This window comes from Archocentrus centrarchus, chromosome 22, assembly GCF_007364275.1.
Source record: "Archocentrus centrarchus isolate MPI-CPG fArcCen1 chromosome 22, fArcCen1, whole genome shotgun sequence".
NCBI classification, from domain to species: domain Eukaryota; kingdom Metazoa; phylum Chordata; class Actinopteri; order Cichliformes; family Cichlidae; genus Archocentrus; species Archocentrus centrarchus.
Window position 1 is genome coordinate 22,379,820 of NC_044367.1, and position 27,593 is coordinate 22,407,412.

Sequence of the window (27,593 nt, forward strand, 5' to 3'; positions counted from 1 at the left end):
ACCCGTTTTTTTTTTTTTTTACTGTATTTATGACCCCATACGGGGTTGTTTTCATTCACTGACTGATTAATCATAACTCAAGTCAATATTGTCAATTTTTACTTTAAAAATCTGTTATCAAGGCTGAAAGTGCTCTTTGATCAGCCAGTGCAGTCCTGATAAGATGGTTGAAAACAAGTTTGAACCTCTGCATCATCCTAAATAATGAGGACATGTATGAGAATAATATTGAGAGGCACGTTTGCAGGCTTTAGGACCCAGCACCTCTGCCAGGGCCTAAACCACCCTCCCTCCTGCAGAAGCCAGCTCAGACACAGCACAGTGCAGTGCTGCCCCTCAGCTGATGCGCTCACAGCAGACCCAGCCTGGCTGTATTTTTTTTTTTTCACCTCTTCTTTGCGCCTTTCATCAGAGGGTTGGATCAGCAGCATCAGAGACTTCCTGATAGGGTGGAAAAAAAGCTCCTGTAGACTTTGGCTTGTGGGCAGCAGAGAGGAGGGACGGTGGAGTTTTCAGAGCTTGGGCTGTACTGTGAGCAATAGGGAAGGGATGGTGTGATTCTGCGAGGAGACAGAGAGGAAGAGGGAGACGCTCTGGCAGCATCACTGAACCCCACTCCCCTCTCCTCGATTCCCCCCCCCCCCCCAACTGTCTGGCTGACGCTCTCCCCAATAACGCGCTGTTTCAGTCAAGACTGGCGGTTTCTGGTGGGGGGACTCGGTGATCAGGAATCATGTCACAGACTAGGAGGAACACGTACACCCGGGTGAGTGTGTGTGTATATACGCTCAAGGTAGTTGAATGAACGGCCCGAGTGGCGCTTAAGTTAGTCCTGTGGGCCATTGTTTCTGTTACGCTTCTTTGATTTGTTTCACTCCGTCATCCCCTCCTTGTCAATTCCTGCCTTCAATAGAAGGGTTTCTAATCCATTTCTCTGCTGCGTTCCTCTGTCTGAATTGTCGCCTCTTTGTTTGGCTCAAATGCCCCTCCGGACTCAACATTGCTGCTGCGATGTGAAGAGTTCATACCTCTGCTATGAGTCGTCTCTGACGACCTGTGAACTAGTAGATAGATAGTTGGCTCTTGAGGCTTTTTGTTATCAGCTAAATACACAATCCACAAGCTGAGAAGTCTTCCTGTTTGTCATCCGTGTCTGAGTCAGGCGACTTTGCTGTCAATGGGAGGGATGACATCAGTGTGTGATCTTACATGTCAGCTTACTAAGCAAAAATAGCCCTTAGATTGTATGGATTTTTAACCTATGTGGAGACGGTCTGTGAAAACAATGTATATGACGGCTTTGCCTACTTTAATGAACCATCAGGGTGACAATCAGCAGGCTGCATGCCTGTTTTTTCATCTTATTTTTGCTTTATAGTCAGTTTGAGCTTTGCGTGTGTTGTAAGAGTAGAGTGGCACTAAATAATTCACGTCTTCTGCCTCCAGCACATGACAAACAGGTCGAAGCAATGACTGAACAACAGTGAGTACATCATTACAGAATCTTTACCTTTGTCAAGTGTAAACCCCTGACGGATGTTTGTTTGCAGATTGTTGAGCCATGTTGCCCGGTGGAGTCGTGTAGAGTCCTGTTTCCGGAATGAATCTGGAGTGATTTGATGGCTTTAAATAAAAGCTCAGAGGACTCGGCTATGACGTAGAAACTGTGGAAGCACCATTTACTGCTCATGACAGGTTAAAATGTCTCTCTCCATGTTGGTCATGAATTATAAGCTAGGTTAATTAGACTTTAAACAGTTAGGGGATCCAGATTTTGCAGAAAAGCTGCCACATAAGTGAATATCAGCAGTGGTTGTCTGCCAGTTTTGCCATGAGCAGTTATGGTTGTGTATATTAAAGATATATGTGTGTAGCTTTCCTTGAGCGTGAGGTTATTGTTTAGTGCCTGTAAATCATTTAAACACCAATATTACACTTTAAATATCTTTTTCAAGCCAGGGTTTTATGACCATTAGAATTCATGTGATTTTTACAAAGCCGTTTTACTTTGCCGTGAATACGTTGCAAAGTTTTAGTGCGCTTACATTGGGGAATGTGGCCTTTAGGCATGTGGTTTCACGAGATCTTATATTTTGATGTTTTTTGATGTTTCACAGTGTGGTGGAGTTTCCACCACAGTGTCGTGGAAACTTTATGCTTCATGTGGAGCAGATGATCTGATTAGATTTTGGAGACCTAAAAGCTAACAAGTTCAAACCTATACCGAGTATGTAGGATGGAAAGGTGCAAGTTTCAATGAAAAACAGTTTTTTAAATTTATTAAAATAATTTATTTAATTAAAACGAAAGGGTTTTCTTGAAAACATGAAATTGTACTTACACAGGCCCAATGTGAAGTGGATAATCCAATCAATCAATCTTGTGTCTTGGTACATACATCATAGAAATTGTTTTTTAAGCTTCGGTAGTTAACTGAAGGACGGGTGGCGCTCCAGTCCCCTTGAATTGCTTTTCTTCAGAGAGAGTAGGCACCTATGCCCAATAAATTTTTGCCTTTAGTGAGGACCTTCACTATAGACTTAGAGGCCACCTTAATCTCCATGCAGGCCTAAGAGGACTTTAGATGAGGCTCACTCAACCTGGACTGGAAAATTAGCTGGGCTGGTGTTAGCTTACTGGAAATATTTTGAGTGAGTGTGTCACAGAAAGAAGTAAAGTCAAATGTTTGAGGTTTAAGTTTAGAATCAGTGTCACCATAATATACAGTTGTGGTCAGACGTTTACATCCACTTATCATTGGCATGAATGTCATGGTCAAATTGGGCTTTTTAAGGATTTCTTTGAATTGTTCCTTTTCCAGGGTGGAAAGATTGTACGGCATTACATCCTTAATGACTTAAAAAGCAAGAAAACAAGGTGCACAAGTTTGAATTTATTTTGGATTTTCATTAATCCACACAGGGTCAAAAATGTGCATACAGGCTCAATTATGTACATACACCCCCACTAATATTTGGTTAAATGTCCCTTAGCAAGTTGCACCTCACCCAGAGGCCTCTGGTAGCCATCAGCAAGCTTCTGGAGTAATTCTGGTTGGATATTTGACCACTTTTCTTTTCAGAATTGGTAAAGAACATTTAAATTGTTTAGTTTCCTGCCACATACCCATTGAGAAGGTGGTAGAGAAAGTGGCAGTGACAGTAGAGGATACAGCGTCTGTTAGAGAGCCTTTATGCTGCAGCTGTTTGTCTGTTTTGGTTGAACGTTCACAAACGTTTGTGTAGTTTTACCTTTAAGTTAAACAACAGCACATACCCAATGTGTGTTTATAGGAAGCTGAAACAGAGAATGATATCTGCTCCTCTCTGTTCTGCTGAGTCACCATCAATTCTAGGACATTGCACTGTGAATTGGGTTATGCAGCATTATTTGATTACAAAATATTGCAGCTCAGGCCGATTTGAAAATGCTCTTGTGTGTTTTGTTCTTCACATATCAAAATTGCCTTGTGAATTCTCAGGTGATTGTTGCCATGGAATTACCATAAAGTTTGCCTCCTCAGCTAGGAAGAAAGAACAGTGCTGTTTAAGCATGCATTGACATTTAGCGAGTGCAGCATTGGTATTAGGCCTTGTCCTGTATGCCTCAGTGGATCAAAGTTTTTGTTCAATGTGTTCCCAAAATGTGAGCCACTGTGTACCAGCATGGGCCCACAAAAGCACCTTCTGTTGTAAATGTCTATTAAAACACCCATGTGAAGCTCATCACCTAAATAAAACTGTTTTTTGGCTAATGGGTCTGTGCTACAGTCAAACTAGGGAAAACTATGATTGGAAACATTATTGTGACCGTCTATGACCACTCAATCATTTGCTGTCTTCAAAGTGACTTTGGCACATCAAGAATGTGATAAAATGACAATAAAATGGAGTCAGTTTGCTGTTAGTCTGCTGTCAGTTTGAATGGGGTCAAGTTGGCAATTACATCCTATACTGTTTGTGATAATGCGGTGATTAACTGTAATAAATCTGAAAAAAATCACAAATTTTCAGTCTGTTGGGAATGCTGTGTACATTCACAGAAATTCACATTAACTGCTTACATTCAGAGTCCAGCCAGAAACCCTGAGATTTGAAACAGAAATTGAAAAATTTGCTGTAGGATGGCAATTTAACTGCAAAATGCTATAGGTGCTCAGCAACCTTACTTTGATATAAAATATAAACAGAACACAACCAGTTGGCAACCAGATGAGCTGAGTCCTCTACTTCCTAGATAAATGTTGCAGGTGAGTTGCACTCATCGGCATTGACTGACTCATTTTGGTTGCAATGTGTTGGCAATCTGTGTTTATAAATTGCAATTATTTGCAAATAATTGATATCTGTCTTAGAGGGATTGCAGCCAGTTTTAGTCGTACTGTCGTTGTTTGGAAATGGGTTGGTCCCCACCAAGCGACCTGTGTAATCGAAAAATGGTCACCCAGAGGCTGAAGGTGTTGCGTTCTCAGTCTCTGGGCAACCAACTGTTCACCACAACTTCTTGCAATCGGTTGCTGAATGCGAAAAGATTCAATGCAATCAGATATTTTCGCTGTGGTATGACTGAGCAATAAAGCGATCATAATCTTAAGCGTACTTTAATTTAATTTTTAAAATTTTAGTTTTATTTGAGCAGTACAGCAGTGAGAAATTCCTGTATTAGCTTCTCTGTGCCCAAGAAGTGATGTTTCAGTTTAAAGCAGCATAATTTGAAAAATGGCACTTTTAAAGTAAAGTAAAGTAAACATTACACGTCACTAATACCTGACAGATACACAGACACGCGATGGTATTTCACCCATTCTTAAATCATTGCATTGGCTTCCTGTAAAGTACAGGTTCAGTTTTCAAATATAAGTGCTTACATAAATTAACGTTATCTAGCAGGTCTGTTGATCAGCACCTTCTAGTAATTCTTAATTCCTGATAGGCTTATACAGGCGACCGTGCATTCTCAGTCACAGCCCCACTTGACTTGACCAACAAATCTACTACTTGTCTTTCCAAACTGAATAACCTGTGATGTTGAGTTGATCATAAATGTCTGTTTTAACAGCCCAGTTCTCTGTGTTTTCTTTCCTGGTCCCTCCCAGACCACCAGCAGTGGCAGCAGCAGGATGAGCTCGGACGGGGGTGGGCGGCCCGTCAAAGTGGGCTCCCTGGTGGAGGTGATCGGGAAGGGGCAGCGCGGCACGGTGGCCTACATCGGTACTACCCTTTTTGCCTCTGGGAAATGGGTGGGGGTCATCTTGGATGAAGCGAAGGGCAAAAATGACGGCACTGTGCAGGGCAAGCGTTACTTCACCTGCGAAGAGAATCATGGGATTTTTGTGAGACAGTCACAGGTAAATGCAGCAATATTAAGTCATTGCCCAGAATTTCTCCACCCCAGTTATATTTTTAAGATGTTTGAGATTTTGTTTTCCTGTTATGTGACGCAGTGTGTTTGTGTGTGGGGGCTGATATTTTCCTTTGGTGTCTTACATGGTGGCTGTGTTTTCTGTTGCTTCAGGGTGCTTGGTTATTCTTTTTGATGAGAAACACCTCTATTTTTCTCTCCCTGAAAATACTGCATAATATTGTAACCACAACTGAGCTATTATGGACTGAAGGTGACAGCAGAATACACATAATGCAACAAAATTACAATAGTTTGACATTTTTGCTGCTCATTATGTTCTTTTTTGTTAATGTGACACTTGTTTCTGTATTAAAACTTGTGAAACATTATCACATTATCCATCTGAAGCGTATCCCAGTTCAGTTCAATTCTATTTTATTTATATAGAACCAACTCACAACAGTTTAAGCCAACAACATATGACATACTTTAGAATCACCAATTTACCTATCTATCATGTCTTTGGACAGTGGGAGACAGGTACAGGGAGAACATGCAGACTCCACACAGGCTGCAAGCTGGTCTGCATGTTCGATCCCAGAACCTTCTTGCTGTTAAGTGATCGTGTTAACCACTACAGGACTGTGCTGCTTCACATTAGTGAACTTTAGTTGTATGAAATATGTAAAAAAAGAAACTTGACACTAAATACTGAGTATCTAAATTTGCATAGGAGGATCTTCATTTGTGCTTACATCACCTTGACATAAGATGTCTAAGATATTTGACCTTGTTAGAGACACTGATTATTATCTGAGAATTTAAATTCTGAAAATGGTAGATGTTTATCCTCCTTGGTTCTATAAATCATAATGGCCCTCTTGATATCATGTTCCACACCATAAGCAGAACATATGTGAAGGAGCTGCTGGAGACCAGCCACTACTCTAGGACTGAAGACCATAAGATTAAGATCTGCATAAATAATATGGTTCATCAGAATATTACTAACCATACACCCAGTTTTACATTCTCTCAATGTCTTTTACAAATCATCAACATAAATATTAAAAAGAACTGGGGATAAAATCCCTCCTTATCTAACCACATTGTTCACCCCAAATGGGGCTGAAATGCTGTCTCCCCATTTTACTTGCTACATCTGGTTGGCATACCAATAAGTCAGAACTCTCACAGTGTATTTTGGCATCCCTTTTTGGCTCAGCTTAGCAAAATAACCTTCGATGATTTACAGGCATCGATAAACACATAAAAACTGATTAATTCTTTCCTGTATGTTTGTTTAGTTTCCTTCAAAGAATATATACACAGATCAGTGCCATGTGTGGCTTTAAAGCCAAACTGATTATCAGTAGAATGAATGGAAAATATTTAATGTATCCTGCAAAACTCTTTCTAAAACTTTTGACATTATAATAGCTATCCGCCTATAATTATCAAGACTGTCAACTTTACCAGCTTTATCCTTAATGATTGGCACTAACAGAACAGGCAGCATTGAGTCTGGCAATAAAGGAGTAAAGTTGTTTGGTAGGAGCAAAATTTACAATGTTGTTTGTGACCTAAATCAACTTGGGTAAAAATGCAAACTTAAAAGTGCAAACATTGCAGCACAGTGGCGTGGTGGTTAGCACTGTTTCCTCACTGCTAGAAGGTCTGGGTTCGAATCCACCTTGGCCCAGGCCTTTCTATGGTGAATTTGCATGTTTGCATGTTCTCCCCATGTTTATGTGGGTTTTCTCCAGGTACCCCGGTTTCCTCCCACAGTCCAAAGACATGCAGTTACTGGGGTTAGGTTAATTGGTCACTCTAAATTGCCCATAGGTGTGAATGGTTGTCTGTCTCTCTGTGTTAGCTCTGGGACAGGCTGGCGACCTGTACAGGGTGTACCCTGCCTCTCAGATGATTGTAATCTGCATGGACGCTTGTTAACTTAATGTAGGACTGGACTGTTATTTCTTAAAAAACAAAAGATTTAGTGATATATGTGATTTAGTAATTGGACTGCAACAGCTGCCGGTGTGTCTTTTATGCAGGATATTGCTTTGGTGGGCATAATTCATCACAAACACCAGACAGTGTATCATAACTTGAAGTGTTGTCACATCTGTCTTTGTGACTGTCAGTGTAACTGCATTAGTTTTAGTGCTGAGACAAGCAGCATTTTACAGTGGCTTATTATGATCAAATTACACAAAGTTGTTGCAATCAAATCAAAACAGGATGTCTACAGTTTGGTGAATCCAAATGAATCAGTCATTCCTTGGAGGCTCCTCAAATCCATCCACTTTAGGGTGAAAAAATCACAACCAAGTAGTCTGATGGTTGTTGTATTGAAACTGGATGTAGGTGTCTACAGTTTATGCTTTATGGTTTCTGTTGCAGTTAACAGTAACTAATAAACTGTTTTCAGTTTTTATTGTTTTAACAGAAAAACAGTGATACAGATTTTGCATAAGAATACCATGTCCTGTAATGCTACAAGAAAACACCAAAACTATAGAGAAGTACATGTTCACTCACAAGATTCAGCTTCACTATAGATTAACTGTTGTGTTACTAATCCTCTTCAGTGTGTCTCCTGCTTGCCTTAAAAGTCTGGCTCATTTGTGGCTGCCCTTTTACGACGTGCCTCTTCATCTCTGTCACCTCTTTCATTTAACAGCAGAGCTCACAGTTGTGTTTTTGGAAGACACGACTAACTGTCTCTCTCTCCTGCTGTCTCAGATCCAGCTGGTTGATGATGGGGCCGACACAACGTCTCCTGAGACACCTGAGCCTGGCACTGGCAAGGTTCCCAAACGAGGTGAGAACACACACACACACACACAGATGGTCATATTTATAGGTCGTCTTTAGTATTCTGCTGGTAGCGCTTCAACAATAAAATTTCAAAAAATGCCGTAACACAGTCTGGTTGATCCTGACCTTTCAGAGTCTAATAGTGAGCATGCGTGCTCAGACTTTAAACGTGTGTCAATATTTGAAGCCAAAGGAAAAAAAGTGCAAGTAGACAATGTGCTGAATAGACATGAATCAGCTTTTCTTAGTGTGTGTGTGTGCACGCATGTACGCGCGTGTGTGTCTAGTAGGAGACTGCGCCCTTAAATTCAGGTATTTGAAGATATGACATCAGGTGTGTGCATGAGTTTATGCAAACACCTTTTACAGTTTTACTGTGAGCAAATTCATGTATCTAGAAATTATTTCAGCTTGGAAGTACATCAGTGTCTTTGGGACTTTGAGCAAGGCAGTGTACCCACTTGGTCACCAGCCGTTTGTCACTGTGGTTTAGATGGTGAGCTGAAGATATAAAAACCATTTTGGTACAGTTAGTATCTTATCGCGGGGATGCTGTCTGGTTTTGCATCCATGAAAGCATACCTGAAAATAAAAACACACAATGGCACACTGTTAGTCATGGATTGGCCTCTCCAGAACTTAGACCTCAACATTATTGTGGTATCATCTTGACAGAGAACAGAGCAAAATGCAGCCAACATCCAAAGAAGAGCTTTGAATGTCTCTCAAGAAGCCTGGAGAACTCTTCCTAAAGACTGCTTAAAGAAATGACAAGAAACCTGCTTAAGAAAATTCAGGCTGTGTTGAAGAATAAAGGTGGCCATACAAAATATTGACTTTCAGGCCTGTTAGAATTGTACAAACTCAATGCTGTTTTTGCCTTATATACTGTATTTACATGTATGATTGCAAATCACTGCACCTATTTCCCATTTTCCTGGTAAAATTTAAAGAAATGAGGGGTGGCTCAAGACTTTTGCATAGTGCTTTACAACAATATATACACAGGAGATGTTCCTCTCCTATCATCTTCCTCTTTTTCATGAAGAAGTTGTGAGCAAGCAAGGTATTTAGGCTGTCCAACCCAGAGGACCAGTAATAGCTGTTTATAACATTTCAAGTGTGTTATATGTTTGAAATGGCTTATAATTTTAAATATGGCATATACAGTTTCCAATTTTATAGCTAATCAGTGATAAAATTAAGATATTTAATGGATATCAGGATGAAGAGCAGGTTGTCTACGATCAGAAGGCTGGTGGATCGATACTTTTGCATGTTGAAGTATCCTTGGACAAGATCCTGAACCCTGATTTGTTCCCAGTGCATCTATTGGAGTGTGAGGCTTGTAGTAAAAAGCGCTTAGAGTGCTCAGAGTAAAAAAAAAAATTGGGTTTCAGTTGACCAGGGGCTTTCAGCCCAAAGGCATGCATACCAGGTTAATTGGTGATTCTACATAAATAAAGTGTTTAGGTATATAGAATAAATTGCTTTATGAATGTATGTTAATGTGAATTCTGTATTCTAAAGCTCTGAGTGGGATATCTCATATAAATAAATGCTCTCTTGGCTCAGAGAGCTGATGTTTTAGTGGTGACACAATAAACACTGTTTTGAGGGATTTTTGATGGACATCTGTTTCACAAAAAGGCAACTTAATCGAGGGTGGACCGTTGATTCAGATGTAACCTGGCAACAAGACACTTTTTTCAAATTAAAGCGGTGACGCAGAGGAAAGGCCTTGAAACACTGAGTGCTTCTGTAAATGCTGCTCTGCAGCAAAATTCAGCGAGAAAGACGAGCAACAAGTATAGCATAATTCATAACATTCAAAAGGCTCAAATCTATTTAGGTGAACTACTTTGAGAGTGCCAAGTATTTTATTTTATTTTTTACACCCCATAAATATATCTAAAAAAAAATATCCATCTCTAAAACTTGTAGTAGTGCATTTTCAGTGAATTCAGCTTTTACCTTTTTTTATTCTTACAACATGCCTGACTCTTCCCATATTGCACCTCTCTCCGAATATATTCACTCAGTATGGGTCTCCAATTTACAAAATCTTTTGTTAATTGGTTTGTCTGTTGGGGTAATAGGACTTTAAGAAGGTATCAGAAAACATGCTGTTTATTTATTTATTTTTTGTCTACACATCTTTGGTAATTTCATGTTACTCCTGCCTTAATGGCAATATTTTCTTGTTTTCAGATATGAGAATATTATATCCTCCAGCATGACTTTTTTTGTTTGTTTTGTTATACTTTACCTTCTGAGTTTATCTCTGTTATACAGATATAATACATTGATTTAGATTATTACTATTACAGGAATCTTAAAGGATGCAGATTTCTCTCTGTTTTACCTGCTGCTTCTGCTGCAGCCATTATGTTAGTCAGAGCCTTTATTTTGGAACTCTGTCCACCCCAAAGCCAGAAAGAAATGTAAGTATGTCGGACCTACTGTATTAAGATTTGGCTTTTTCTCTTAAAGTGATTTGTGAAATGGGCTCTGAAAGGCAGAGATCGCCAGCATGCAAATAAGACTTTCCTCCAGTAACATGAACAGAAAAAAAAGAACACGGAGAAAAATTTATACAGGTTTCAACAGCTGCCAGTCAGTATTGACCATCTGGTGAAAGGGCCATGAATCATGTTGACTTTACTTTGTTTGCACCATAACCTGCTGTGGAACTTTCATATCCTGTAAAGATTTATAATCTTGATGTCCTGGGAATGTTTCTCTCACTTCCTTTGTATGTCTTTTATTTCTTCAGAGATCCTGGAGACAGCCAAGTCCACTAAACTGGTGAGTCAGACAACACCGCATTGTGACACAAAGTTCACCTGCAGGAAATCTAAGGCAAACATGGCTGCTGACACCTGGACACACACATGCACACCCACACTGCACAGTCACACATGTGTGCATTTAGACTCCCACCTACACACACACACACACACACACACACACACACACACACACACACACACACACACACACACACACACACACACACACACACACACACACACAGACATACTGAAGTACATGCTGTGTGTTCCTGCTTACTGCTCTCAGATTTGCTCTCTGCAGGGAGATTCATAACTGAAATATTTAATTCATTTCTGATGGCTGCTGTCAGACACGGTTGCATTTTCACAGGTTTTGCTTGTAGCAGGTGTTTGCGGGAAAGTGCCTGCAGTAAATTGATATTTAATGTATCTTGCTCACAGCATGGCCGTTAATTAAAAAAAAATCTGTTTTTTCTGTTTAGTTTTAGTTGTGTAACTAGTGCAACATAACACTGAAAATGTGGTAACTAGTTATTAATTTACTATTTTAATTTACTAATTTATCGAAAATTTGAAATAATAATAATAAATGCAGTAAATGAAATAAAGTAAATGAATAGTGCACATATACATCTGTAAATGTTTCCACGTCATTCAGCTTTATATGATTATAGTTTGTTTTAAATAATAATATATAATTCATGAAATGTGAGTTCACCAAGTTCAGTAATATGCCAAACCAAATTGTAGTGTTAGAGCTGAATTATTTTTCTCTGTCCAGCTGAGGGCGCTGTTTACTTACTTAAGTCCACTGTAAGGTCCTCACCAAGGAAAATATGGAAAAATACAACATCAGAGGTATTACGCAGGAGTAAAAGAAGCTCCAGTCGTCATAGATTTATAATGTTCCCACAGGGTTCCCAAAAGCCCAGAAAAATTATCTAAGTGATAATTTATTTTGTGTGCTTAACTTTTGTTTTTAGCTCACACTGACTTTAAAATCCAGGAAGGCAATCTTTCATTCATAAGTTTGGCAAGTGTCACATTTTCAAGAAAAATATGGCGCTGAGTCACAGCAGGACTTAATGCCATGCTTTCTTTAAAACAAAAAGAAATGCCCTGGTTAAATTTGCCTTAACCGTCTAATAGTATGGTTTAATATACTTAAGAGTTCATTTTTCATTTGATGAAAAGAGCAAAAGTAAACATGGTTTATAAATGTAACTATATCTGGATCATAAGCAATATGAGAAGTATCGGGTTTGAGTTAAACTTTAAAGGTGAACAAAACAGCCAAAACAGAGACATTGGATTTAAAAACTCAAACTACTCACATTTACATGGAATTTTTTAAATAATTACTTTATTTAACTGTTTATTACATTGTTTTACATCTACAAGTTATCAGGGCAAAAGATATATTCATGGTAAAAAGAAAGTTCATTATAGGGTTTTATGTATGAGGACACAATAAAAATAGTTTGGTCCGTAGCAAGTGTGTGGAAAAACTAAGTACTCCCTTACTGCTTTCATGAGAATGAAAAGGGTATGTAGCAGCCAGGTGCTGCTAATCAAATAGATTTTATTAATTGATCATCAGCAAGTGTGAGCATCTCAATAAAAGCAGAAGTTCTGTTGGTGTGGAGCATTCAGGTGCGTGTTAATTCAGTGCAGAGGAGGAAAGACATAAGAAACTGTTGTTGCTGCCCATCAATGTGGGAAAGGTTATAAAGCCATTTCCAAACAATTCGACCACCATCATTCTACAGTGAGATTATTCAGACATGGAAAACATTCCAGACAGGTGCCAATTTTTCCAGGAGTGGACGTCTCACCAAATTCCCTCCCAGGTCAGATTGTGCAGTGCTCAGAGAAACTACAAAAACCCAAGAGCTCCATCTCAGAATCAACAGAGCTCAGTTAGCATGTTAAATGTTCATGACAGCACAGTTAGAAGAAGACTGAAGAAGTGCCAGGAGAAAGTCTCTTCTCTCTTAAAAGATCATGGCAGCATGGCTTAAGTTTGCAAAGTTGTATCTGAACAAACCACAAGACTTCTAGTATAATGTCCTTTGGACCAATGAGACTGCAGTGGAGATATTTGCATATATCAGCACAAACACCTCACACCAACTGTCAGCACGATGGTGGAGGGGTGACCAGGATCAGGATCTTGAACTCCTCTGTATATCCAAGAAACAGGAAGGCATCAAGGCTTTGCAATGGTGCATTCAAAGTCCAGACTTTAACGTGATTGAAATGCTGAGAGAGCTGTGCATAAACAAATACCCTCAAACTTCACTGAACTGAAGCAACGTAAAGAGTGAGCCAAAATTCCTCCACAGCGATGTGAGACCGATAAAGTGAAAAGGATTACTTCAAGTTAGTGGGTCTAAAGGTGGTTCTACAAGCCACTGAATCACGCGGTGTACTTAGTTTTCACTTCTACACTTTCGCTCAGTTTTTGCTAAAGAAATAATCGTACATGTAATATGTCATGTGCTTTGTTCATCTCAGGTTGTGTTTATCTAATTTTAAGACCTGGGAAGGACCAGATACTCTTTTACTGTGTCCTGATATGTAAAACCTTGGACTTGAAAGAGGGTGTACTTTCTGTTTACCATGACTGCATGACAGAATTAATACACTGTATTTGAAGGATCTCATGGTTTATATTTTTATTGCTTGTGCCACAGTGGAAAAAAATGAAGAATATTTTATATCACATTTTGCTGACCGACACACGGTCAACTTCACTATTTGAAAATAGTGAAAATATTTTTACCCAAAAGTGAAGTTTAATGTGTTTTCATTGTTTTGTTTTTTTTATTTTTTAATGTGGACCCTGAGACAAAATGAACAAAATGAGAATGAAGAAATAAGTATGAAGAGACGTTTGTGAAAATTATGTGAGGTCCAATGCACAGCTCCGAACCACCACAGTTCCCATCACCTCCGGCATGCCGCTGTCAAACTCCTGATCTTTAACCTTCACCCTCCCTTGCTCCTTCCTTCCCTCGTCTCCTTCCCTCTTTCGACCAACGCAGCGAGGAGTGAAACCCAAAAAGGTGCTGCATGTTTCTCTAACCTCGGTACAGTGGTAATGTTATGATGATGACCGTAGTAACCGTGGTAACCGTGGCTCTGAATGGCCTCGCTGCTGCATGGCAACAGAGCCTCACCTCTCATTTTACCCATGATTCCTCGCAGCTCACCACACCCGCCATCTCTGGTCCTTGTACTGAAGCACTCTGTGTTCGTATGAATGAAAGCTGTGTCCTCTCACCTCACCGCCCGCCCTCTCTGCTCCCTGTTTGCAGCTCTGTGCCACATTGTCTGTTTGGTCTTCTGCTGTCTGTGCACAATGAAACATGTTGAAAATGAAAAGCTTTTTCTTTTAAAAAGAAACAATCTTGTTAGCTAAGTGTCCAAAGGTTTTTCAGAGGTATCAGACTCTACCTGGGAGTTGTCTGTTAATGTGCAGTGGTTCCTGGAGGGCCCTTAAGAGCTTGTTTTTTGTTGTTGTTTTTTTTTTTTTTATATAAAAACCACAATGGTTGCCACTTACTGTACCACCTACGACCTCTGCAAGGTCCCATTTATAAAAGTAAAATGACACCCATGATTTCATAGAGTATTTATCCCTTTCTGCACCATTTGTGCCTCATGATTGTAAATCCATTAAAATACCCCCCACCCTACACCAGTCTACTTTCAATAACCCCTTACTCCTGCAAACACACTTGTGTGCATATAGCCTGGTATACAAGGTATTAACACTGCATGTCAAGACAAAAAGCAGTCCATCATTACTATATAAGTATCTTAGGCTTTAGACTGTTTGTCCAAAAAAAAAATTTGTTAGCCAAAGAGCTTATAAATTTTGCTTGTTAATAAGCAGATTAATTCATAAAATAAAAATAACTATCACAAGGAGGACATGTTTGGGGTTTTGGCTCCGCCCTCTCATTCACTCCAATGTCAGATGGTGGATTGGGATATTTCTGCTCTGTCTAGATATTAAGTCACATCTACATGGCAATTTTGATAACACTAACAGATCTGTCAACCTATTACAGCAGCTAACAGTTTTAGATTTAACCTTAAGTCCCTGTTTTTGTGCAGGAGATGCATCAGTTCTATCCCTGGATCTGGAGTTTATTTTGAAAAATCCAGCCTTTGGTTCCAGAACGAGAGTCTTACCAAATGGCTTTTCTTTCTTACTCACTAAAGCAATTAGTGTTAAAAGAGTAAATTAAATCAGTATTTGGTGTGACCAGCGCCAAGGTTGTTTCAAGCATCTTAGAAAACTCGCTTTAGTTCTTCTTTTGTCTTCTGTCTCTTCATGTGATCCCAGACTTACCCATGATGTTGAGCTCTCCGCTCTGTGAGGGCCAGTCCATCTGTTGCAGGACTCCTTGTTACTTTTGTCAATAAAGGTCATTGTTAAGGATACTAGTTGCATGATGGGGTCCAATATCCTGATGCACAATAATTTCTTGACCAGTCAGTTAAAAAAAAAAAAAAAAAAAAAAAAAAATCCTCATATTCTATTTATTCCCACACGGCTAACATCAAATCTAAGCTGGCAGTCCACTGCTCTTTGTCATCCCTAGCTGACTCATACATGCAGGCGTTCCTCTGCTGCACTGTCTTGAAAATGTCAGAATGTGACTGAGGTGAATTGAGCTGCCCTCCCGCCCGCAGTAACCTGCAGAGTATAGATTTCCCGTCAGCTCGGTTCTACTTTATCGTCTGCTGGCCTGCTTCTCCTGCTCGGCAGGCTGACTTTGAACATCAGGAGGGAATTCTGAAGCAGGAGGATTAAATGCTCAGTCACTGAGCTGGTGAAATTGAGGAAGCGGATGATGAATGCATCAGAAATGTTACAGAGAAGACCGAAATGTACCTATGGAAATTCATGAACATTGCACATAAGCAAAGTGAAGTCAAAGCAAAGTAAAAATGATTTTTAAATGATTTTTAAATACTTTCGTTCTGCTGTCTTGCAGTTTGACACCTTTTTTCCCGATTTAGCTATTTTTTCCCAGCTAGAACCCGCTGAGTATTTAGGGTTATTAATGCTTTCTGGGCAGTAATTTTATCTCCTTTTGTCCAGTTGAAGCTGCATTGCAGTGACCTCGAAGGTAGTGATCCTCCCTCTGTGCACTGGGAAAGCAGGAACCTGATACGTCTCCACCCATCCCAGCAGCCGCTCTGTCTGTCGGCCTCTCTCGCTCCATCACTCTCAGAGCAGCACTTAGTCTGTGTGGTGGAGAAAATGTGAGTGGATTATAGATGTTTAATATTTGAACAGGACAGTTTTCCCTCAGCTGCTCGGTAATAGATACTCATAAGCTGTTGCTTGTTTTTTTCCTCTCTCTTAAACACTGCCTGTTATAACCCTATTGACTTGCATCATCTTCTTCCCATGTTTTTTGTCCATGACATGAAAGTATTTGAGGTTTAAAGCTCTCAGCTGATCAGAGTATCTTCATTAGATTAATCTTCTTAGATCCCTCTCTCTTCCTGCTGAGCTGTTGGTGCAGAGCAGCAGATTAGTGGAGCTGAGGAAGATATCACCATAGCTTCCTTAAATGGCTCTTTAGGAGTCTAACTATTAAATCCCTTTTTTTTTTTTTTATACACTAAAAATTCCTTTTAGTACAATTAATATTACTATTGAAGTTCAAGTCTTAACTCTGGCTGTCGTGATGTTTGCATTTATTAACAACTTAAGTACGGTAAGACTTTCTTACCTCTGTACTCGGGTATTTCTCTATGCAAAGTGAACACTGTTACTTGCAGGGCTCCCAGGTGAAAAGCAGTTCAAAAATAACAAGAATCAATCAGAAAGGTATTTGTTGTACAGCTAAAATACTTAAAAATGCATTACAAAGCCATTCAGGTGTACCCCCCCTTTGTTTTTGCCAGCTTCATTTTAATGAGCGCTTTTGAGGATCTGCCAACGTTGCTAGGAGACAAGAGAGGCTTGCATCAGCATGGCTGCTCATTTTTCCCTCTCACCTCCGTTTACAACCCCGCCCTCCTCAGTCTCACATCTTCCCTTACCTCCCCTGTCTGTCCCCAATCAGTGCTTCACACCCATCCCTCTCCCCCTCCCTCCCTCCCTCCCTCCCTCCCCCCCCCCCCCCCTCTGTCTGTCTGTGTTAGAGGTGGTGATGAGTGGGTGAGCAGCAGGGAGGGAGGAGGGCACACAGTGATGTAATGCAGGAGCAGCTGACAAATCCCAATAAGCAGAGCAAGAAGAGGGGGGAAATGAGACAGAGGGGAGGAGAGGGAGGTTAGGGGAGGAGAGGCGTCTCCTGTGTAGCAGGAAACGGTAGCAGGCTGGAGGCTCGCGGCAGCGAGATGTTACAGTCCTAATCAGAGCCGAGAGCAAGAGAGGTGCTGATTGAGGGCTCCGGCAAATGGATTATGAGAGAAAGAGGACATAAAGGAGGACGATAGCAGGAGGAAGGGACGGACACAGGGAGGGAGGGGGAGCCTGGGAATAAATCGCCGCGGCCATTTGCACCACTGCAGCTCCCCGGCCTGAGCCGCTGCCTGTCTGACTGTTCAGCTTCAGCTCTCCGCCTGAACCCGCTGTCTGTGGATCTTTGCCTGTTTTATCAGCTTCCTGTTTGTGTGTGTGTGCGTGCGTGTGTGTGTTTCTGGGTGACTCTGTGTGTGTGTGTCTTCTTCTCTTGCAAAAATGATGAGACAGACTCCTGCACCCCGGAAGGTACAGAACTCCATGTGATGCTCTTTTTCTGTTGGGTCGCTCATGCTATTATCATCCTTTTTGTTTTGTTGGCAGAGCTGTTGTAAAGGTCATGTGTCCTCATTTTGTTTGAGGTGGGAATCCCCCCCCCCCCCTTTTTTTTTTTTTTGTATTTTTGCCCAGCCCATTGATATTCAGTATTTTCAGTGTAAAAGTAGAAGTGTGTCTGCAGCTCAGCTGTGCTTTTTTTTTTTTTTTTTTTTTTTTTTTTTTAACTTAAAAGTTTATTTTGCCCTTGCTGTCGGTGCTCATGCTTCTACACGTGTTTGCAGTTGTTGAGCTATATCCTTTTATTTTATTTTTTTTATTTGGCCTCATCATATGGAAGCCATGTCTTACTTTCTATGCTTGATTTCAGTCACTGGTTGCAGATGTGGAGAACAGGTAGATGTGATTTGAGTGCAGCTTGTTTTGGGAATTACATGCATGGCACTGTGGCTTAAGAGTGCTGCCAGATCTCAGGTGGTATAGCTCTAAGCTGGGGCGAGTTTCTGCTCTAATCCAATAAAGAATGATAACTAGACTGAGATGGAGATGGATTCAGTGTCCTGAGGGCAGATGGTGGAAGATAATGGGATACATCAGATCATTTTGCATGAATGTGGTAGCAAGGAGACAAGTATCTGGTCAGGCCTGGGTTAAATGGTCACCTGACTAGTTTGAATGCCGAACTAATCATCATAGACTTACTTTAACATTAAGTGATAACCATAAGAACAGCTTAATATTGTTAACTGTATATCATACATAAAGATTTATTGTAGCCTGAATGTCTAATTGTGCTAATTAGTGGTAACAGAGACAATGATTAATTGGTGCACTTGCAATACATTATAAATCTTACCATGCCATGGAGAATGTGTAAATGTGGAATTCAACATATTTAAAGAATACATTTTCAGTATTTTTCTTTTTTTAATATATAAATTAATACCAAATGTTTCCTCTATTTCCAGGATACTTTCAAGAAAATAATTGGAACTTTAGAAAAACCTGTCATGATTTTAATATTTATATTTCAGTAGCTGAATATTGACAGCCTTTCTCAGTTTTATATTATTGTAAATTGAATATCTCCCCAGACACATAGGACACTTAGGACAAGAGACTGGTTAGTGAGCCCCCGATAACCTCATTTGCTTGGGAAAAACATGTTTTCCCCATTGGAGGTTGCTTACTGTCGCTAGGTGAAATTGGTCACCAAGAGGTATGCATTGCTGGACCGAGCACCTCCTTGTGATTGCTATTGTCTCCAGCAAACTGTAGTTTGTATGGAAGGTTCCAACTTGTCTGTAAACACTCATCAAATACTTGCTAAGCAGTAGTGAAACTGTGAAGAGTGTGATGCAAACTGGAAATGGAGGCCATCTGCGTTCAAAGTAACGTTTTGAAACGTGTTGGTTTCAGTCATTTATACTAATGCTTTATACAGTTTGACCGCATTTCTTATTTGGGGGTAAGAATTGGTTAAAACAGTGAATCCCAGGTCTGTTATATAGTCAAAGTGTTTCTTTATATACATCCAGCCTGGTGTGTACCATGTCTGAAACACATGTTGTATCAGCAGTTACCTCAGCAGTATGAATGTAATGTTACAGAAATGAAGCGCATTGAAATACAATGCAGTCATTAAGGTCACAGCGGCAGTACCAGTCAGTGTCCATGTTGTTGCTGAGGCTTTGGTCATATATGGGTGGAAGAGATGAGGCCCAGGAGATCAGCTAAGACAAAAAAATCAGCAGAGCAGAGATCTGTGTAGATGTTACATGGTAATGGGAGACAAGGCGGCATTTTGTGAAGCAAAAAACATTAATAGGTTTTCAACTGAGTAAAATAGCAAATATTCAAGGATGCCTTAAAGTCATGTCAGCTTCATTCACCCATTTGCTCCTTGTTTTTTTTTCTTCTGTGATCTCCCTTTAATATGAACTTTGCCTTGAATCACTAACCCTGGCTGTTTGTTTCCTTCCCGTCCCTCCTCTCCTCTCCTCCTGCTGCCCTCTGACCTTTACCTGCTTCCTCTCCTCCTCTTCCTCAGACCACGGCCAGAAGGCCCAAGGTGAGCCCAATCTTCGACATTCGATGAGTTTCCGCCTCTCGTCAGCCTACATTATTTAAACGTGATTATTTTCACCGCATTAGGCAGATTGTGTCTTTATGTACATAACTGCTCATTCATAACAGGAGTCATATTTTTGGTTTTGACATAAATAATTTTCTACACATATTGAGTTTTTTGACCTGCTGCATCAAGACTCACTTATGTCAACTCTGCAATTTCCAGCATTTATTCATCTACAGTTTGCTATTATTTCTTATTGCTTTCTATCTGATAAACACCAGTTCCCATTGCTGTTCAGATATTTTCAGAGCAGCACAACTTCTTATTTAATAGTTTGTCTATAATTTTTCTGTTACATTTTAGTATTTTAAGGTCTTAACCCTTTTACTACCACGGGGGTCATCAGTGACCCCTGTGGTAGTAAAAGGCTTATTAATTGTGCCTAGGGTCATTATGGCGATCCCCTGAAGCGTGAGCATTTTTGCTGGAAATGCAGAATTGGTAATAAGAAGACAGCTATCGAACAACTTAGTCAGTTTTTCAGTTTTTAGATAAATTCCTTTTCAGGTCTGAAGCTGAGTCTGAAGCATGAACAATGAAAATTATTAATTAAATGTCTGTTAATATGTAGACATTTAATAATGTATAGATGTTCAGGTCTCAGTCAGTGAAAAAAAAAAATGTGTAATGATCAATAATTTAATAAAGCTAAACACAAGTCCGGTTCTGATTTTTGTTGCATTTATTTTCCATTGTAGGCCATTGGATAGAGAAGCTAAAGCCTCAAAGTCAACCTAAATTTACAGTACTGTGCAAAACTGTTGAGCCATCCCTCATTTCTTTGTATTTTGCAAGGAAAATGGGAAATGGGTGCAGTGATTTATTGAAGCATGCAAAGATGCATGGAAATGCAGCATATAAGGCACAAACAGAGCTACAAGTCTAACGAGCTTGAAATATTTGGTATGACCACCTTCCATTCTTCAACACAGCCTGAACTCTCTTCTTTAGTATTTGGGAATAGTTCTCCAGGCTTCTTGAAGGACATTCAAAGCTTTTCTTTGGATGTTGGCTGTGAGGAGGCCAATCCATGACTGATAGTGTTCCACTCTATTCAAGTATGCTTTTATTGCATTAGCAGTGGGTCTGGGATCATTGCCATGTTGAAAAGTGAATCTGTTGCCAATCAGATGATTTCCAGATGGTATTGCATGGTGGATCAAAATCTGATGGTGCTTTTCTGTGTTCATAATTCTGTCAATTTTGACAAGATCCCTAACACCATTGGCTGAAATACAGCCTCAAACCATGACAGATCCTCCACCGTGTTTTATAGTACCAAGAATTTCAAATTTGAATGAATCACTCCAGCAAACCTGCTGCCAATGACAAACTTTGAAAGACCTTCAGAAGGCCTGGAAGAAGTATTGCTCAAGGCCACTTTAAAAAAAAGTCCAAGAAAGTCTAGCTCCTTGGGAGCAAAATATAAAGAAATGAGGGCTGGCTCATTTCCACAGTACTGTAACTCAGTCAGTACAGAAATGAATCAAGATACAGCTGTGAAGATTTCTCATGGTACTTGTAAGCATCATATTCTGAAGTAATAACAGCTCTAAAACTGTCAAGCTAAAAAAGTACACTCGTTAAATGCAGTCAGCTTTCAGAGAGATCTCTGTTTTTGGCCTCCTCCACATTATCCACAGTGATTTACTCTCTGCTGCTTTTTGCAGTATGTTTTTAATTTTTTTTAAATCACATTTTATTTCCTTGACTCCTTCAGCAGCCCAGCAGAACTGCAGGTGGGAAGGGGGCTGCATCAGGCTCAGCTTCAGCCTCTGCTGGGGAGATGAGCAGCAGCGAGCCCAGCACGCCGGCCCAGACCCCCCTGGCTGCTCCAGTCATCCCCACCCTCCACTCCCCTGGAAACCCTCCAGCACCCATTCCCAGCAAGGTCAGTATGTGTCAATATCAGAGGTTCTGTTCACCCTGCATTTGCAGGTCCAATGTGTTTCATTCAGTGTTTATAAATTTATTTATTTTTCTTTTAATGTTTGCCTCTTTGTGAAGGCAGCTTCTGTGACAGTAAAAATGTAAAAATCAGTGTTTCTGTTTAACGGTCCACCACAATTAAAGGAGATTTGGTGGAGTCGTGTGTAACCCACACGAGCGCAGGACAGGAGTAAAATCAGATGTGACAACTTCTCCCTATCGCTCCTCTAAATTTAAATGTATTTGTTGACACAGCTGTCTCTTTGTATTGACGTCATCCAGCAGAGTTAAATCTGAACGGAGCTGGAAGCCTGAGCTGCTGCTTGGGTAACATGACAGACAAATCTGTAAAGTAACACAAAAGAATTCACGACGCTCACCTTGGTTTTTGTGAATCATCCGTCTGTTTACGCACTGGTGACAAATCAACGAATCCACCAAGATCACACTAGAGTATGTTAAGCAGGATCTTTGTGGTTAGTTAAGCACACGCAGAGCTCAACCGTTGGGTTCAAAGTAGTAAATGTGCTTAGTTGTAAAATCTTCATCTTTATTTACGTGTTGAGTTTGTCTCTTGTTTGTTGATGAGAACCAACATGCACATTCAGTTATATTTAAATGCCGAAGATTATCACATTAACTTTTTGTAAAAATCTGCTTCAGTCTGGTTATTAGCTTCAAGGTGGGGATGATTGGACTAATTGCTGTTTTATACCTTCAGGAGGACGTTGCTATGGAAACACAGGTGCAGCAAGGTGGTGTGATGTGATGCTTTTGCACTCGATATTGAAGTGTTGTTCTTCTCTCACTAACATTTTAATAAGCAGAGGTGTGACTCCTTTAACTAGAGTGTGTGTGCAGTGATTCTGTCTTCGGAGAGGAGTGTGATTATGTGCATGTGTGTGCACACATCACAAGTTTGATGTTGATGATAAAGCATGCGTGTGTCTTCTTTCCACAGGTGAATTTCCTGCTAGTTTAATGTTTTAATGTTTAAAAAGATCAAAGTGCTGCCAACACAAGGAGAAAGCTTTAAACCTGATCCACTGCTTTCACTTTTCACTCTGAGGGCTCATTAAAGAGAAATGATTCAAGAAACTTTTAAAAAAGGGAAAAAGAAAAGTTAGTAATGGAGCAGGGTTGAAGCCTCCTTTTGTGTGTGTTTGAGTGCTTTCACTTTTTTAATGTGAGATTATTTAAATCTCACGTTTCTCTCCCTCACGTCCACACGACTGTTGTCCAGGAGGAGGAGGCGTTGCGTGCTCAGGTGAAGGACCTGGAGGAGAAGCTGGAGACCCTGAAGATGAAGCGCATGGAGGACAAAGCAAAACTGAAGGAGCTGGAGAAGCACAAGATCCAGCTGGAGCAGCTGCAGGAGTGGAAGACCAAGATGCAAGAGCAGCAGGCCGAGCTGCAGAAACAACTCAAGGAGGCCAAGAGGGTAAGGAGCCACAGATGGAGGAGTCTGTGTGGAGGGAGCGGATGCATTGTAGATGCTCAGGATCAGCTGAAAAAAAGGGTTTATAATCAGATTAGCACTGCTGTTTGTGTTTTTCTAAAACAGATCGAGTTGACTAGTTTCCTAAGTCATGCTTAAATTTTGTTTTTGTTTTTTTAATAAAAAGTAGCAGCATCTTGGCCTCTGAGAAAAACTAGCTACTGATCACCCCTGTTCTTACTTCTCTTCATTGGCTTCCAAAGAAATTAGACTTCATTAAAAAAAAATTGTTACAAAATTTGTTACAAACCCTTCATGGCCAGACTGCTGCTCTTAAACCAGCAGTTGTCCTCTGAGCTCATTGGATCAGGGCCTTTTGACTGTTCCACAGTCTTATTTTAAATCCATGGGTTTTGAGGTTGTAGCACCTAAAACTCATCCAATCAGGTTGGCTGAAATAATTTTTATAGGTTAGCTTTTTCTTAACGTTTTGCAGATTCTTTTTGGGTATAGTTCATCCCAAATGTGTGTATGAAAATGTGTACAATCATGGCAAAAAGAAAGTACACCCTCTTTAAATGAGAAGGTTTTACATATGAGGATATAATTGAAAATAATTTGGTCCTTAGCACGTCTTAAAATTGGGAAATACAACTTGAGATGAACTACAAAACGTGACATCACACTGTGTCAATATTTATTTAAAAAAAATCAAGCCAAAATGCAAAAGCAGTGTGTGAAAAATGATGTACATCTCTTACTGCTTCCATAGGAATTAAGAGAGAAGGTAGCACCTGCTTTTATAGAGATGCTTACACTTACCTGGCTGCTACGTTTCCTCTTCATTTATATGGAATTATTATTAAATGAACTGATTTTAGAGGTTAAATAGTAGGAACAAAAACAAATGTATTACAAAAATATAAACAAATGCAGTAAATTACTGGTATTAAATGAGAAAAAAGTAGATGATTGACATCTATTTAGCCACAGTTATTTAATACTTTAAAACTAAGCTGAAGACTTTTCTGTGTGTAGGAGGCCAAGGAAGCCCTGGAGGCGAAGGAGCATTACATGGAGGAGATGTCAGACACAGCAGATGCCATTGAGATGGCGACGCTGGATAAGGAGATGGCTGAGGAGAGAGCAGAGTCTCTGCAACTGGAGGTGGACTCCCTCAAGGAGAAGGTGGATGAGCTCACCATGGACCTAGAGATCCTCAAGCATGAGATTGAGGAGAAAGGTACTGAAGAGCTGATGTTACTGTTGAATATGTTGTTATTCTTAGACACATGCAGGTCACATTTCTGATAAATCTGTGCATGTCAGTAATGTATGTGAACCATCAGTGCAAAGACTGAAGTTTGAATTTGAGTTTAATAATAAATTACTTTTCCATTTTTGAAAATGGAGTGTTTATTGATTCTTCTATTAATAAAAAAGTAATTATTAATTTGCATGTATCAGTTTTAATTAGTATCATATTCGCTGGAACCAGTATTTTTTTTCTTTTAATTTATTGCTTAAATGTATTGTCCAATTTATTCAGGTTTTTTTTGGAGAAAAAAAATGTAACTGATGTAGAAAAATGTATCAAATGTGATACATTTGGCATTAAAGGGTTCATTTGTATTTCCGTGTGTATTCTGGACATTTCTCGTAAGATTTGGATGTAATTCCACCAACTCTGAAGAACACAGAGACATTTATTCATTTATAGTGCCATCTATTCATTTTTTTTTTTAAACTGCTCAGTTTTGTTTTGGGTTTGGGTTTCTGTCAGGCTCAGATGGTGCAGCCTCCAGTTACCATGTGAAACAGCTGGAAGAACAGAACAGCAGGTTGAAGGAAGCTCTGGTCAGGTAGGTCTGCTGACGTCTGCATGAAAGCCAGGATTATACTGAACTGAACTAAGACTTTAATTCGGAACTTAACGAGCTCTAAACCACCGATGCATATTTTCTGTGTACAGGATGCGTGACCTCTCTGCCTCAGAGAAGCAGGAGCATGTGAAGTTGCAGAAGCAGATGGAGAAGAAGAATGTGGAGCTTGACACTCTGAGAAGCCAGAAAGAGAAACTGCAGGAAGAGATGAAAGCGGCAGAAAGGACCATTGATGAGCTGAAAGAGCAGGTAAGTGGACTGAGCAGCATCTTTTTTTTGACTTGGCACACTGTAACGGAAGTGAAAGGTAGCTCCCCCCCGAGGCCTGTGATCTTCTGATTCATGGGTCAGGGAACAGCAGAAAAACAATTTGTGGATGTGCTCTGTTTCAGGTGGACGCAGCCTTGGGGGCAGAGGAGATGGTGGAGACACTGACAGAGAGGAACCTGGACCTGGAGGAGAAAGTGAGGGAGCTGAGAGAGACAGTCACAGACCTGGTGAGTGAGAATCAACCAAAAAAAAAAAAAAACAAGGTGACAGTTGGACCAGGTTAAGAAAAATTCAAATGTGATTTTGAGTATGGGGTGTCTGGCCCGTTGTTGCTGGCCATTCAGTCCCTGCAGCAAGAGCTTGGTCCGTATAGCCGGCAATAACTTGGACTCGTTTCCTGTGGGTATTGGACTCCGTCAGGGCTGCCCTTTGTCACCGATTCTGTTCATAATTTTTATGGACAGAATTTCTAGGCGTAGCCATGTGGCGGAAGGCTTCCACCTTGGTGGCCTCAGAATCTCCTCTCTGCTCTTTGGGGATGACGTGGTCCTGTTGGCTTCATCAGGGGGTGGCCTCCAGCTCGCAGTGGAACGGTTCACAGCTGAGTGTGACACAGCTGGCGTGAGAATCAGCACCTCTAAGTCTGAAGCTATGGTCCTCCGCCGGAAAAGGGTTGAGTGCCCAGTCCAGCTCAGGGACGATTTCCTGCCCTTTGTGGAGTAGTTTAAGTATCTCAGGGTCTTGTTCACGGGTGACGGGAGAAGGGAAAAGGGAGATCGACAGATGGATCGGGGCTGCGTCTGCAGTGATGTGGACACTGCACCAGTCTGTCATGATGAAGAGGGAGCTGAGTGTGAAAGCGAAGCTGTCGATTTACTGGTCGAGCTACGTTCCTACCCTCACCTATGGTCACGAGCTTTGGGTAGTGACCGAAAGAATAAGATCGCAAATACAAGCGTCAGAAACGAGCTTCCTCCGAAGGGTGGCTGGCCTCTCCCTTAGAGATAGGGTGAGGTGTGCAGCCATCCGGGAGGGGCTAAAAGTAGTGCCTCTGCTTCTCCACATCGAAAGGAGCCAGTTGAGGTGGCTTGGGCATCTGACTAGGATGCCTTCTGGGGACCTCTTGGGTGAGGTGTTCTGGGCATGTCCTACTGGGAGGAGGCCCCGGGGCAGACCCAGAACATGCTGAAGAGATTATATCTCTCGGATGGCCTGTGAATGCCGTGGGGTCCCTCCGGATGAGCTGTTGGAGGTGGCTGGGGAGAGGGAAGTCTGAGCTTTTCTGCTTAGGCTGCTGCCCCCATGACCCGGCCCCAGATAAGCAGAAGAAAATGGATGGACGGATGGATTTTGAATTGATAAACGATCTGATTTAGTTCTCACTATCTCATTTCACTGCTCAGACTGGCCCTCCTGCATGCATTTGCAGGAATGAGGTCTGAGAAAATTGGAAGTGCCCTGTTTGCTGACTCATTTCATAAATACTATCATTAATATGTATGTGCTGCCCCCTGGTGTGTGATATCACTGCAGCTCTTGTTGGATTAAAACCCTCCTTTGGTGTCCATTGACCTAATCAGTGATCAAACGATCCTACAGAAGAAACCCGTCCAGCCTGTCTCGGACCAAAGTAATGACTTGTAGTGATTTTTTTAAATGTCCAAAAGCATTTAACCTGTTATTGCATTTACTTGTGTGTGTTTCTAGCAGTGCAATTTTCCCAACTATATTGTTAGGAATGACCAAGGATGAGCAATAAAAGCTACACACATAAAACAGTACCAGCTGCAAAATAATAATAATTAATAATAATTATCCCACAGAAATCAGGTGATCCAGAAATAGCACAGTGACAGTTTTCAAAAATCTAAAAAAAAATTTTTAAAAAAGGAGGTTACCCTGTTTGTTGATGATCGTCTACATCGTGCAGGAAGCTATAAATGAAATGAACGACGAGCTGCAGGAGAACGCCAGAGAGACTGAGCTGGAGCTGAGGGAGATGCTGGATCTGGGAGCAGCGAGAGTCCGAGAGGCAGAGAAACGAGTTGAGGCCGCACAGGAGACCGTAGCCGATTACCAGCAGACCATCAAGAAGTACCGCGAACTCACAGCTCACCTGCAGGTAAGCACACAGAGAAAATGTGTAACCCTGTTTTGAGTTCTAATCTGTTAAGCACATGATCGTGGCCTACAATCAGTCCTGATT

General features: G+C 40.7%; 1 protein-coding gene across 4 annotated transcripts in view; it reads left to right on the forward strand.

The window, feature by feature from the left end:
* The first annotated feature begins 363 nt into the window (after positions 1-363).
* Positions 364-27,593, forward strand: part of dctn1b (dynactin 1b) — a 36,376-nt gene continuing 9,146 nt past the window's right edge. The window contains exons 1-14 of one of the 4 annotated variants that reach the window (XM_030719344.1): positions 364-766; positions 5,096-5,347; positions 8,092-8,170; positions 10,943-10,974; positions 14,009-14,053; positions 17,689-17,706; positions 19,784-19,804; positions 21,588-21,758; positions 23,040-23,237; positions 24,273-24,477; positions 25,018-25,096; positions 25,207-25,366; positions 25,510-25,614; positions 27,318-27,509. In XM_030719344.1, coding sequence (XP_030575204.1) covers positions 734-766; positions 5,096-5,347; positions 8,092-8,170; positions 10,943-10,974; positions 14,009-14,053; positions 17,689-17,706; positions 19,784-19,804; positions 21,588-21,758; positions 23,040-23,237; positions 24,273-24,477; positions 25,018-25,096; positions 25,207-25,366; positions 25,510-25,614; positions 27,318-27,509 — 1,590 coding nt within the window. In that variant the 5' untranslated portion in view covers positions 364-733. The remainder of the gene's footprint in view (positions 767-5,095; positions 5,348-8,091; positions 8,171-10,942; positions 10,975-14,008; positions 14,054-17,688; positions 17,707-19,783; positions 19,805-21,587; positions 21,759-23,039; positions 23,238-24,272; positions 24,478-25,017; positions 25,097-25,206; positions 25,367-25,509; positions 25,615-27,317; positions 27,510-27,593) is intronic. The other 3 variants (XM_030719341.1, XM_030719342.1, XM_030719343.1) reach the window with 3 other exon arrangements.